The sequence below is a fragment of the Urocitellus parryii genome, chromosome 4 (assembly GCF_045843805.1).
Source record: "Urocitellus parryii isolate mUroPar1 chromosome 4, mUroPar1.hap1, whole genome shotgun sequence".
Classification (NCBI taxonomy): Eukaryota; Metazoa; Chordata; class Mammalia; order Rodentia; family Sciuridae; genus Urocitellus; species Urocitellus parryii.
The window spans coordinates 187751000-187763716 of record NC_135534.1 but is presented as its reverse complement, the minus strand read 5'-3'; the positions used below and the strand labels follow the sequence as shown (position 1 = coordinate 187763716).

General features: G+C 44.6%; 1 protein-coding gene across 5 annotated transcripts in view; it reads left to right on the top strand.

The window, feature by feature from the left end:
* Epb41l4b (erythrocyte membrane protein band 4.1 like 4B) overlaps nt 1-12717 on the top strand; it is a 130134-nt gene that overhangs the window by 42974 nt on the left and 74443 nt on the right. For all 5 annotated transcript variants that reach the window (XM_026391142.2, XM_026391140.2, XM_077797951.1 and 2 more), the window contains exons 3-6: nt 5862-5904; nt 6731-6809; nt 8808-8852; nt 10663-10715. In XM_026391142.2, the coding sequence (XP_026246927.2) occupies nt 5862-5904; nt 6731-6809; nt 8808-8852; nt 10663-10715 (220 nt within the window). The remainder of the gene's footprint in view (nt 1-5861; nt 5905-6730; nt 6810-8807; nt 8853-10662; nt 10716-12717) is intronic.

Below are 12717 nucleotides of genomic sequence, written 5' to 3'. Positions count from 1 at the left end.
TCAGAGACATTAGGAACCTAGTAAAGGTTAAAATAAGGACAATGCCAGAACTCATTCCATTTGGTCTCATTCCAAAACCCAGCACATTCCACTGAACTGTTCTGGTTTCATGCTGTTCATGGCGTGCACGCATGCATGTGTACGCGCGCACACACACACACACACACACACACACACACACAGTAGGAAAAAGCACTTTCCAACTTTGACTTGGAACTTACCTAAAGCCATGCTTTGTAGTTGCAGACATTGCCCCTGCCTGCCACATTTCTGGTGGGGGACACAGAGACAAGTAGTCCCTTGGAGTATGTCATGATCAGTTGCCTAGTGGAGGGTATCTAGGCCTTTGTGTAAGCCTGGAGGAGAGACTGTTATGTAATCAACAAGCCGACGTGGTAGCAGAGAAGAAAGTGAACCCTGATGTGGTCCCCAGAGTGGGAGAGGGGTTTGCCATGTGGTGCTCTTGGGTGGGGGTAATAATAACAATCCCACCAAGCTGGAGTCTCCCTCCTCTTCTTGGGGGCAGGTGTTCTTCAGGGTTGATGCGGCCACCATAAATCTTTCTCCTAAGCCCCTTCCCAATAGGAATAGGGAGCATTTTATAGCAGTACATTTGCAGCAAGGAAATCAGAAAAAATAATTGAGCCTTTGAAGATTGTCACGCGTTTTTTCCTCTGGGCTTTGCAGCATAGACCCTGGGCTGCACATAGATGGTAGCTCCTGGAAAGGCTTGATGGGTGCCACAGGGACTCCAGCTCCCTTGGCTTCGCTCTGCTTATTTCTTGGAAGGTCACCACATTTGCTGCTTGTACAGAGGGCTCTGCTGAGTGTTCCTGCCATTTCAGATGTGACTGTAGGAAGAAAAGGAGCAGGGCTGCCAATAGAGCTTGTGGGTAGAGTGCTTGCCTAGCATGCACCAGGCCCTGGGTTCAATCCCTAGCATCACAAAAAGAAAAAAAGGAAGAAATGAGTAAGTCCTCAGGGTCGGAAGAGGGGAAGTAGGAGAGTGTAAGTGCTGTTGGTGGGATCTGTGTTACCTGAAGAAAATCAGACCTCTCATTCTATCTGCTTGGACAATTTAGTACAATTCCTGCAGATACTCAGTTGATCCTTCCAGAGTGTTGGGGCAGCTCAGCTAATGGCTGAGGAAGCTCAGGCCCTTGCTCGTGGCCATTCACCAGGGAGTAGCAAAGCTGGGATTTGAACTCTGGTCTGTTCCTCCTTCCCTTGTAGTACTAAGAGGTGTCAGATGGCTCAGTGCCATAGGCCTCTAGCAGCCCATCTGAATGCTGGCAGTGAGAGGCCAGCGAGTATTTCCCTGCCCACATGCAAATATCAGTGTGGAATGGATGGCTACTGAAGGGGTCTCTGCAGTGGACTTAGACAAACTCCCAAGGAAAAACCCCAAGGAGCTGTGAGTCTGTGGCTTCATCCTGGATGGGTAGAGAAGGTGGTTTGTACTGGGGAATCCTTGAGTGGTGGTGCCAACCCCAGTGTGGGTTGGAATCCTGCCTCCCCTCTTCTTAGGGACTTACCTCCCACAGCCTCTTCAGAGCCACCTCCATCTGCTCTGAGACCCAGTGAGGTGACGAATGTGACACAGTGGACTCCAGAAGTGCTCCTCCCCTTCCTTCTCTGTTCACCCTTTAGATACGATTACCTCTTCAGGTTCCTTCCAAATCTATTGAACCACAATCTAGATGCTCTTTATAAGTCAAGGAAATCTACAGGTACTAAAAATCCTCTTCTGAGCTCTATCACTGGGGCTTAATGGCGAGGGCCCTGGGGATATGGAAACAGGGATTTCCCACCCTCTTGAACTCCTGGGCTTTTCTCAGGCAGCGTGGTTCCAGGGCTTCTGTGTAGACCATTAAATTCTCCATCCAGCCTGTGTGTGTCGTATTTCCTGGGCTGATGTACTGTTAGAACAGATGGGCTTTGCCAGGATCATCTCGCACATCTTGATTTATGGGAAGGGCTTTGCCAGAAGGACTTGGATGACAAATTCAGATCAGAAGCCACCTTGCTAACTGTGTTTGAGTTAAACGTCTTGCCATTTGAACTCAGAAGTGCATCTGTCTGTCTGCAGTGACTGGTTTAATGGTCTGTTGAGAGGGCTGGAGCCATTTACCTTGGCCTTTACTGAAAGGTGGCCTGGTTATAGTTAGCCAGGACACAGGTGAACATCCCAGACGGGTCCTGCTGCTACTGAATACAGTCCTCAAAGCCGCGCATAGGTTGCAATTTACTGAATGCCACATCGGGCTTTCATTGTCCCAGTATTCAAGTGACAGGGGGTCTTGTGGGATAAAATACGTGTGATCAGCCCTTGGTGAGCTCCTGTAGCTGTGAAGAACGTCAGGTCATTTTGAGCTAGTTGGATACAAGACAGGTTTTATCATCTCTCGTTTTAGGATTGTGACTGGGTTTCTTATACCTCTGATGTGAGCCATCAAAATCCACTCTGGAAACCCCTGAGGGGTCAAGGAGCTTCAAAATGAAGCCATTTTCTAATTTCTTTCTTAGCTTGGTGAGCTCCAGGCTTTTCACAGACCTACCCCCCCCCATAGGTCCTGCTTTGGGCAGGAAGGGTGGAACCCAGCCCCACAGTGGACAAGGGACATCCACTACTAGTGTAGCCCTACGGTAGAGCTGTCTGCTGCCCAGAGGGACAGCTGGCCTGAGGATCTAGCCATGATCTGCCTGTGTGATAACCCTCGCCACAGACATTTGGCCACTTTGCCTCTTGGACTAGCCCATAAAACCTGAAATTGCTTGAGATTTTGCAGAACTCAAAATAGCTATTTTCAGAGGGTTTGTAGATGACTTGAGATCATCAGGGCCTCTTCCGGGGTAGGAGCTGATGCAGAAAACTTCAGTACTGAATATTTAATGGACACACTAGGAGTTTTTATAAAACATGGATGCTCTGAGACTCCTGGTAATGAGTCTTGGGTGAGATCCAGGTGTTGACTTCTTGAAAGTTTCTCTGATGACTGGCATACACAGCTGGCGTTGAGAACCTCTGCCAAAGAAAAAAGCCACATGGATCGGACTTGGGTGGACATTAGAGTTTGACATGGGAGAGGAAAGGTGGGTGTCAGTGTGGTCTACTCAGCATTAACGGTAAGGAGATTTGAGAAAGGAAGGAAGGAAAGGGGACAGACTCCTCTGTGCTGTGAGCCACGGGGCTGCTGAGACAGTCTGGTTGCAGGGAGAACTTTCTGTACATGGTAATGGGGAATTCATTTCCAGATTTAGTCACAGCCATTAGCATGATACATAGCTGGAGAGTAAATATGTTTCTCTTTTTTTAGTATAGAGGATCGAACTCTGGGGTACTTAATCACTGAGCCACATCCACAGCCCTTTTTATTTTTTGTTTTTAAAATTTTGAGACAGGGTCTCACTAAGGTGCTTAGAGCCTTGCTAAGTTGCTGAGGCTGGCTATGAACTTGCCATCTTCCTGCCTCAGCCTCCTGAGTCACTGGGATTACATGCCTGCACCACCATGCCTGGCAAGTAAATATGCTTATATCCAATCTGTCTCCCCAGAGCAAAGGGTGGGGTTATCAGCCTGCTTGAGTAGAGCAGTGATATCTAATGCTCATGAGGCAAACACATTGTCAAAAACTGCCAGGTGGGCAAATGATAAGTGAATATAGAAGTGACAAACCAGCCCATCCCCTGCAAATAATCATCTCATTAAATTAGAGAGAGAGAAGTAAATGACATTCACAGCCCCACTATCCAAAAACAACCCCTATCCTTCTGGATATATCTTGACAGAAAATAATAATTTCACATAAATTGAACCAACCTGATTTTCTCCCTCATCTAACATTGTGCTATGGCTCTCTTGCCACCTATCAATAAATATAGGCCTACGTCAGTTTTAAATAGTATTTCATTACATGGATGAGCCATTTTTTAATCCGCCTTTGTTGATGGACATTTAGGTCATTTCCAATTCAGAGCTTTTAACAATGAGATAAAGCGTCCTTTACGTGAGCCTTTGAGATATGCATCCTGCTGCGGTGATCTGCTTCTTTTATTACACGCTTGCCTAGCCGGGAGTGGAGATGACAAAAGCCCATGTTCTGCCTCCCGGCTGCTCTCAGGCTTATTGTATTATAATTCATCTGTTATTTGCTTTTGTGTTTCCTTGCCCCTCCTCCCATGCACTCATAAGGGGCTCTGTGGTTAGGGGTAGAGTACCCTGGACTCATTTAGCCCCGCCCTTTCTCATTATTAGAATATACAGAGCTTAGATTGCTTCTGAAAGTCCCTGGCTGTCAGCAGAATGGCCTCTGGTTTTGAAGAGCTGGCGAGAAACCCACTCCAGCTGTGTCACTCCAACTGATTTTCTAACAGTGAGGTTCCAATGTGTATTGAATTTGCTTAAAAGTGATGGGTTACATCCCTAGCTTGCCTCACTTAAAAAATAAATCATACTTAACCTGTATTTATTTCTCAATCTAATAATGGCGTGCCTAGGACCACACCTGTGCCTGTCTCAGGAAGTACACAAATGATGGGGTGCAGGGTCCTTGGCCTCCAGGGGCTGTGTTCCAAGGGGCTCACAGTACAAATGGTCCCTGACTTACGACGGGTCGCTGTCAGGAGGGTGTGAAAGCGATATGCCTTCAGTAGAAACTGTACCTCCGCTTTCGGATGTTGAGCTTTCACGGGGCTAACGATACTCGATAACAGTAATCTTTCCAGGTCCTGGGCAGTGGCAGCAAGCCTCGGCTCCCAGGCAACCACACGATCACAAGAGTAAACAACCGATAGTCAGTCGAGAGCGTGCTGCGTTGCTAAGCTCTGATGTGCGGGAGGTTGGATTATTAAATGCAATTTCAACCTACAGTGTTTTCAATTTACAATGAATTTATCCAGGCATTGCCCCATCATAAAATGAGGAACATCTGTATAATGTTCCTAAATATAGCTTTCCTTGGGAAGCCGCTGAGCTTCCTCAGAACTGTTGTATCCTCAACTTTGCCATTATAGAGACACCTTTATTTGAAGAAAATGGTTTTGCAATCTTTAGATGAGATTGAAGTAGTTCTCCTGGTAAAAACGAGAAGTGGAAATTCTGTCATTGGCCCCAGCAAAATCATCTTAGGCAGATTCCTGCCTGTTTTTCCATCTGTGGTGTGGGTCGATTTCCTGGCCAAAAAAATAAAGAGACTGTGAACTTTTTGGTTCTCTAATTTCAAAATTTAGGGTGACAGAACTCCAAGGCTGAGGTATGACGGGGGATTATCTGCATTGTAGCTTGTACTTTTCTCTAGATTTTGGAGACATGGAATTATTGGAGAAGATGATAATGTGAAAAACTCAAGGGGCTGGGGATGTGGCTCAAGCGGTAGCGCGCTCGCCTGGTATTCGTGCGGCCCGGGTTCGATCCTCAGCACCACATACCAACAAAGATGTTGTGTCCACCGAAAACTAAAAAATAAAAATTAAAATTCTCTCTCTCTCACTCTCCCTCTCTCACTCTCTCTTAAAAAAAAAAAAAAAAACTCAAGGAAAAGGCAGTCAGTTGGTGGTTCCTTGCATTCAAAGGGACTTTACAGATCAGTTAAGTAAGGGGTTCTAAGTGCTTCCAGGTACCTCTTTGAAAGGCTTATGAAAACGGTGAGCTTCCTCACTGAATAATGCCCTTGGGTGCACAAGTGCAAAGTTTTCAATTCCACATCGAACAGATTGTAGATCCCCACCAAAGAACTCATGGCCTGACTGAGCCCCTGGTTTGGGAGGGTAGGACTGCCAGGTTTGGAAAGGGGGATAACCAGGAGAGCTTATAACCCTGCCGATGAACTGCTCCTAAATGAAAACCTTTTCTTTTCTTTCAGCACTGGCTGGATCATTCCAAACCCATAAAAAAGCAGATGAAAAGTGAGTAAACAGAATTTAGCCTTCTTGTGTATTCCTTTAATTTGTGGATAAATTCCTTTGCCAAAGTTTTGAGGGTCTTAAGTATTCATTGTACCTGGGAAGCCTTTTTTTTTTTTTTTCAAAAGAATGGATTTTAAATGGATGATTCTTAGTTTCTTAAAGCCGGCCAAAGATGAGAGCTTAACATTTGAACTTGAGTTTTTAGTGAATGTTTAAAACCCAGCTATGTTCTCATTTGAAATCAGACACCTCTGCCAGTGAGAACTGACTAATGTGCTGTTCAGAAATGTGACATTGCACCTGCTAGATTCACTTCCTAATGAGTTACAAAGCAGGCTGGGCGAGTGGGCGGGCTCTTGGGGAGTGGGGTCCCACTCACTCCTTTACAGGTGTGGCACCCATTTCTCTATGCTGTTTATGCTTGGGGCATTTAAAGAAATCTTTATTCTCTTAAAAATGCTGTAAGGTATTTCTTTATTTTCAGACAGCAGAACACTTTCCTTTAGCCCACTTTGTACTTTGTAGAAACATAGGCTATCAGCTTGGAGCCTCTCGGTATCAGAGGTAAAAGTAAAATGCCAACTCTTCGTAATTCATCTGGAGCCTTCTGGTTTTCTGCCAGAATGAGGTTACCAGCTAAACTATCCTAGGCAACACGGAAGGCCATTTTGGTTTTCCAGACTGGGATTGAAAAGAATGTACTGGTGTTGGGTGCCCAGTTGTACCCTCCACGTGGAGTGGCGAATGTGCTGTAGATTTAACGTGTTTTTCCTTTTTTCCATTCTGTGGGGAAAACATCTTCAACCCTCCGTCTCCAAATGTTTAGTTGGACCTGCTTATGCATTGCACTTTCGAGTTAAATACTATTCCTCAGAACCGAACAATCTTCGAGAAGAGTTTACAAGGTAGGACATAATGCAGAAGGTTCTGCCCCGTAACGCTGGCCTCACATAGAATTTGTAGGTCTTCTAAGTCATGGGTGTGCCTCTCTTTCCATCCACTTTCTGTACTTCTGAGCATGGGTTATTAGCATTTTCCCCTGGGTTTCTGTATTCTGTTGAAAATCCACAGCTTTGCTTCATATGATATTTTTTTCTTTAATAGAAATTAGTCTTATTCGTTTCCTCAGGCCATGGGTAAAGCGAATTGTTGTTCTGTGGAATTTTATTTCTGTCTCAGTGACAAAAAGGGAGAGCAGATACTGGGAGAATGCTTCTCAGTCCAGAATTGCCTTTTTGTTTTTAAGGGGCTGCAAAATAGTCCCTTGATGGTCACAGTGATGGCTACTTCCCTTTAAAGGCTCCTGAGTTCTTAGAATCCTTTCATGTCACCCTTCAGCCTCACTGAGTTCTTACGTGTTGTGTCTGCCTGTGCGTGTCTATCTCTCGGACTTCAGGAGCAGCGTAGAAGCCCAGAGAACGTACATAGTGAGGTGTTCCCCGCCAGCTACCCTTCCCTTGGTGGAATTCTCCACCAGCCTTCTGCTTTGGATATCCCAGAGTCTCCTTGTCCCTGTTTCTTGGGTGATGGATTGTAGTGGTGACACATATGCAGCTGGGTGGTCCTCGGTGATCGCCAGGAGCATGGAGATGACTTCCTAAGTAGTGCTTTAAAGACTGACCAGTGGTCACCATTGCCCCACTGGATGGGCCAACTGAACTTGTGAAGTTAGGTTTTCCCAGGGGAACTGGAAGTTCTGGCCATGTCGGTGTGCGTGGTGTCTTCCCTTGATAGGAATACCCAGTTAGTGTCCAGAATTTCACAGGTGAAGTCGGTGATGGTCAAGCACCTGTTGGGAAGCAGGAACATCCTGGAATGTACTAGAACCTGCAGTCCTTCTTCCCCCACCACTTGATTTCTGGGTCACCCACATTGTCCTATATTCATTCCACAGAAAGTGACAGCCCGCATTGTTTCCAAGGTTCATGCAAATTAAATTACTGGAGTTTTGTTCCTCCTCAGAGCTCTTTGTGAAACAGGCTGCTTCTCGCTGTCACCAAAGCCAGTGGTTTTTAAGCCAGGCTGTGTGAATCAGAAACACCTGGGAGGCTTTTGAACAAATCAGATTCCTGGGGACCACTCTTGCATGTAGGATTCCTGACTCCATAGGTATGGAGTAGAGCGTGGGCAGCTTTGGTTTTTACAAAGCGCTGCAAGTGGTACTGATGCCCACATCCTCCTGGTAAAAAAACAAAACAAAACAAAACCTACTTAAGCTGTTGCATCTTTTTTTTTTTTTTTTTAACCTAAGTAAGCCTCACCTGTGTTATTGCTGCCTTCCTCCTAATTTTTTGTTCTCCCTGTAACCCATTGCAGTCCAATTCCAGGATCTTTCTTGTGTGCGTGTGCTCACATATATGTGGGTGAGTGTATGTTTGTGTGCCTGTTTTTTTTTTTTTTTTTTTTTTTTTAAGACGGTCTGCAGTTAGACTGCATCAGGAAGCAAAGCTCAGGCTGTTGATCACAGAATCCAGTCAGCTGCAAACTTGTTGATGTGATTCTGGAATCTGCCAGGTGGAGCTGGCGCAGCCCTAATCCAGTGGCTCCCCCTGCCTGTGTTAGTGGACACATCGAGTGCCTGTGTACCGAGTTCCATGGGCCTGTTTGGCTCCTTTCTCGAGCATCAGAGGGGTTGTGGAGGCCTCATGGGACGGCCCACTGTTCCATGTTCCACCCCACAAGTATCTTATGGACTCCCTGCATGCACTACCTAGTTAGGTTGTGGGATGTCTTCCAGGAGCCAGGAGGAGATGCTTCCACCCAAGTTCTCATTTCATCTGGACTCCCTTTGGACAATGCACAACCCCAGGCTGTGTGCAGGGTGGGATCTATGATGGGAAGCTGGGGATTGGAGGTGGCTGGGAAAGAGTTACCCTCTGTTGACTTTTGTATATGTTTGTCAGGTACCTGTTTGTTTTACAACTCAGGCATGACATTCTCTCTGGAAAGTAAGTATGCTTTTGTTCTAACTCTTCACCCAGGATAGATCATGATGTATTTCAAAATATTTCACTATTTTAACTCTTTTGCCCTTGTTCCTTTTTCAAAATTCAAAAAAAAAAAAGTGCACCAGGCATTGTAAAGTGAGTCTAATACTTGTATCACTGTCATTATCATCCTGTTTTAAATGATTACTATATGGCTTGAAGCATTTCCAAGAGCATTTAATATCTTAAGTGATGTGTATTTGGGAATAATTCACTCCCTGATCACATCACTGCCCATTCATAATGGCTTTTTGTCGTATTTGCAAGCAAGATACGTTATTAGTATGTATACACGTACAAGTATTTGGGTAGTCAAAAAGTTTCATTCGTCACCATCCACGTTGAAGTCATGGAAAGAGGTTGAGTTCTGATTTGGATAGAAAGAGGCTTAGCCATCTCATCTCATTTCCTTTCCCATCTTGAAAATGGTTTTTAAATACTAGGCTTCTGGCTATGCACAATGATTACTGAGCACAAGAAGCATTAGTTTGAAGTGGTTGATTTCGCATGCAATATTGGTTTATTTTAAAGATATTTCAACAGTCATAGCTTTTACAATGTAATTTTTCAGCATAGGTATTAAATATTTTCTATTACATGAAAAACTAAGTCTGTATTGAGTCTGAGAAGTAATACCTGATGTTACTGACAAGAGTCCATTCTGATTCTGAATGTAAGCCAAAGGAAATTTAAAATGTAATTTTGGAATTTGCAAACTCAATAGAATATGCATTATAAAAATTTCAATGAAATATCCTCTGTAGAATGAGTTGATTGTACAGTGTATACATTTGCCTTATTCAGCCATGCAATACAGACCTTTAGTTGGCATAAGTGTTATGAGTGTGTGTGTATTTTTATCTCTTTCTCCATACTGTGCTCCTTATACTTAAGGCCTTGTGACTGTAGAAATTGTCTTTAGTTTAGAAAAATATTAATGGCAGCACCCTACATTTGTACAGTACTTTGCAGTTTACATGCACTTCTGCCTGATTTGCTATACTTCAAAGCAGGACGAGGTTCTAGTCCTGGTTGGGTGACCTTGGGCAAGACCCCTGAATGCTTACTTCCTGATCTGTGAAATGGGAGATGGGGGACACTGGTCATACCCAGGGTTTACAAACTTGATGCATTGAACAGCTCAAATAATGTACATGAAAAGGCTTCAAAAACTATGAAGTGCTATACCAATGTATGTCATTATTATTTTTCTAACTAACTTTGAAATTATAAGTATGAATGAGATTACCAGATTGGCATTAACACTTTTCTGTGGCTGTGCCTCAGTTATCCTGGCTAGAATCTAGCTGAGTGCACCCAGTATTAATTAGATATGGTGTCTGTGTGTTTACTGTTAACACTGCAGCCTTGTTTCAAGAAAGATTTAAGACAGCTTGAAAAGATGCATGTACTTTATTGATATGACAAAATAAATTTTAAAATAATAAGGCAAAGGAGAGGCTTTTCATTCAGTTTTCCAAACTTCCCCATTCTGGCCAAATTCAGTCAAGTTGCCCATGTGATTGATGAAAAGTAGACCTAGAATGGGTTATTTTACTATATGATGAGAACTGACTTTGGGAACTTTGTAGTTTAAGTCAGTTTGCATTCTGTAATACAGAGAGCAAAAATATAAACTGAGAACAAAAATCATTGCCTAGATATCACTGCTTTTTGAAGAATGGCTTTACCAGAATTTTATATAGTTACGGGTATGTAGCTTCATATTTAGAATTGATTTCTTTTCTTTTCTTTTTTTTTTTTTTTCAAGATTGAAATGCCCCTATGAAACGGCTGTGGAATTAGCTGCTCTCTGTCTGCAAGGTACATTAATCTTTAGTAGTAATTAGCATTTTAATGTTATTACTTTTCATTTCAACAAATGAGTGTCTGTTGTGTGCTAGGTCCAGTGCTCTACTTTGTCCCAGGATATAAATGAATATGACATGGTCTCTGTCCCCAGGTAGCTTGCAGTCCAGTGAGGGAGGCAGATGCAGGAGACAGAACGGTTCCACCGGGAGCAAAGACACGTGGGACACTCAGAAGAGGCAGGGCCACAGGGTCACGTGGAGAGGGGGATGACTCAAGGAACCAAGGCAGGAAACAAAGTGCAGAGAGGGGCTGGGGTGTACCTCAGTGGTAGAGCGTGTCCCTAGCATGCACACGACCCTGGGATCCATCCCCAGAAACCCCCCCACAAAAAAAAAAAAAAAAGAAGCAGCAGCAGCCTGGTGAGGAAGTAGCAAGAGTTGAATGATATGGCAGAGAGGGGTCAGGATGGCCTCAGACCCCACTTAAAAAGCATGAACTGCATGCCCTGCTGGCTATAGGGGAGAGGGGTTGGAGTGGGACCAAGACCATGGCTGAGATGCAGTGAGGGGTGCTGCTGTAATAGGGAGATGAATAGGGCCAGTGATTATGCGTGTACCCCAAAAGCCAGCCTTGATAGTACAGGAAGGCAGACCTGGTGATTAGACTTGGGTGTTGAGAGAGAAGTCAGAGAGCTGAGTCACAGGCTGCTTCCTAGGGTGGGCAGTGGCAGTGGTGAGCAGTTGAGGAAGAGCTAGGCCCCCCGTGGAGGAGACAGCCTGCCTAGGACCCCTGGGCCTAGAGGTGCCGGAAGCAGCAGCAGTGTCTCTGAGTCTGAGTGTGGCTCTTGCACAGGTCAGGCTGGAAGCGTTGCTGCAGGTCATTGGCACACGGGCAGAACTGAACAGCAAGACGTCTGCCTGCTAGATTGTCAGCATGGGCTGTTCATCCCTGGGGTGCATTGGCAGATCATGGTTTAAAATGCCTAAGAAGCACTTGCTAAAGTCCCTAGCGCTAATTAAGAGAAGACTAATGTGTAGCTGCATATGTGGGGGATTTCATTAGCACCTCGGGTAGACATATGCCGTGGACTCGTTGATCAGTGTGTTTGTGGGCTTCTATTGGAGGATGAATTGTGATGTGTTCATTCATAATTAGTATTTGTGAATACCATAACAAGATTTGGCTTCCCACTTTTGTGTTCTACCAATTTTTAAAAGTTAATACAAGAAGTTTTTTTTTTTCTAATTATAAAATTAGTCCATGCTTATTAAAAGGCAGGTAAAGAAGAAAGTAACCCCCTGTCCGGCCACCCACAGGTCACCAGAGTTTCTATGAGTTTTGAATGGATTTTTAAGAAATGTAAGTCTGGATCAGTCCTATATACATTTTCTGTATGTTTTTTACTCTGTATTTTTAAAATTTTTTAAAAAAATATATATTTTTAGTTGTAGGTGGACACAATACCTTTATTTTATTTTTACGTGGTGCTGAGGATCAAACCCAGTGCATCAAGCATGTTAGGTGATCGCTCTACCACAGAGCCACAACCCCAGCCCTTTACTCTGTATTTTTAGTGCATTTTGCCATGTTTACACTCAAAGGTAGTAAGTTCTGTTCCTGGGTCACCTCAAGTCCTACTTCTAATGGGGCTTGACATATGGTGGACAGATACTCACTAAGTGCAGAATGATTTGAAAGGACACAGCTGGAGAGACCCCATTTTGAAGGGGTACCTCCCATGTGGTCTGCCGGCACTGGTAGTAGAGGTGCGATAGTGTCCTTCATAGCCATGATGGATCAGGTCCACGGAGACTGCCACAGGATGTGTGTGGCTTGGGGAGTGTCAACAGCCTGTCAGCTCTGGCCAGGGACAGACTTCACCAGCGTAGCCTGTGGCCTTCTTTCCCCTGAGAGCTGAGCTGTCCCACGAGGTTCGGCAGCCCAGCACAAGGTGTCAGGGTGTTGTTGGTGAAATGAAAGCATCATGTCAGCCCTGCAGGTTTTCTCCTCAGGC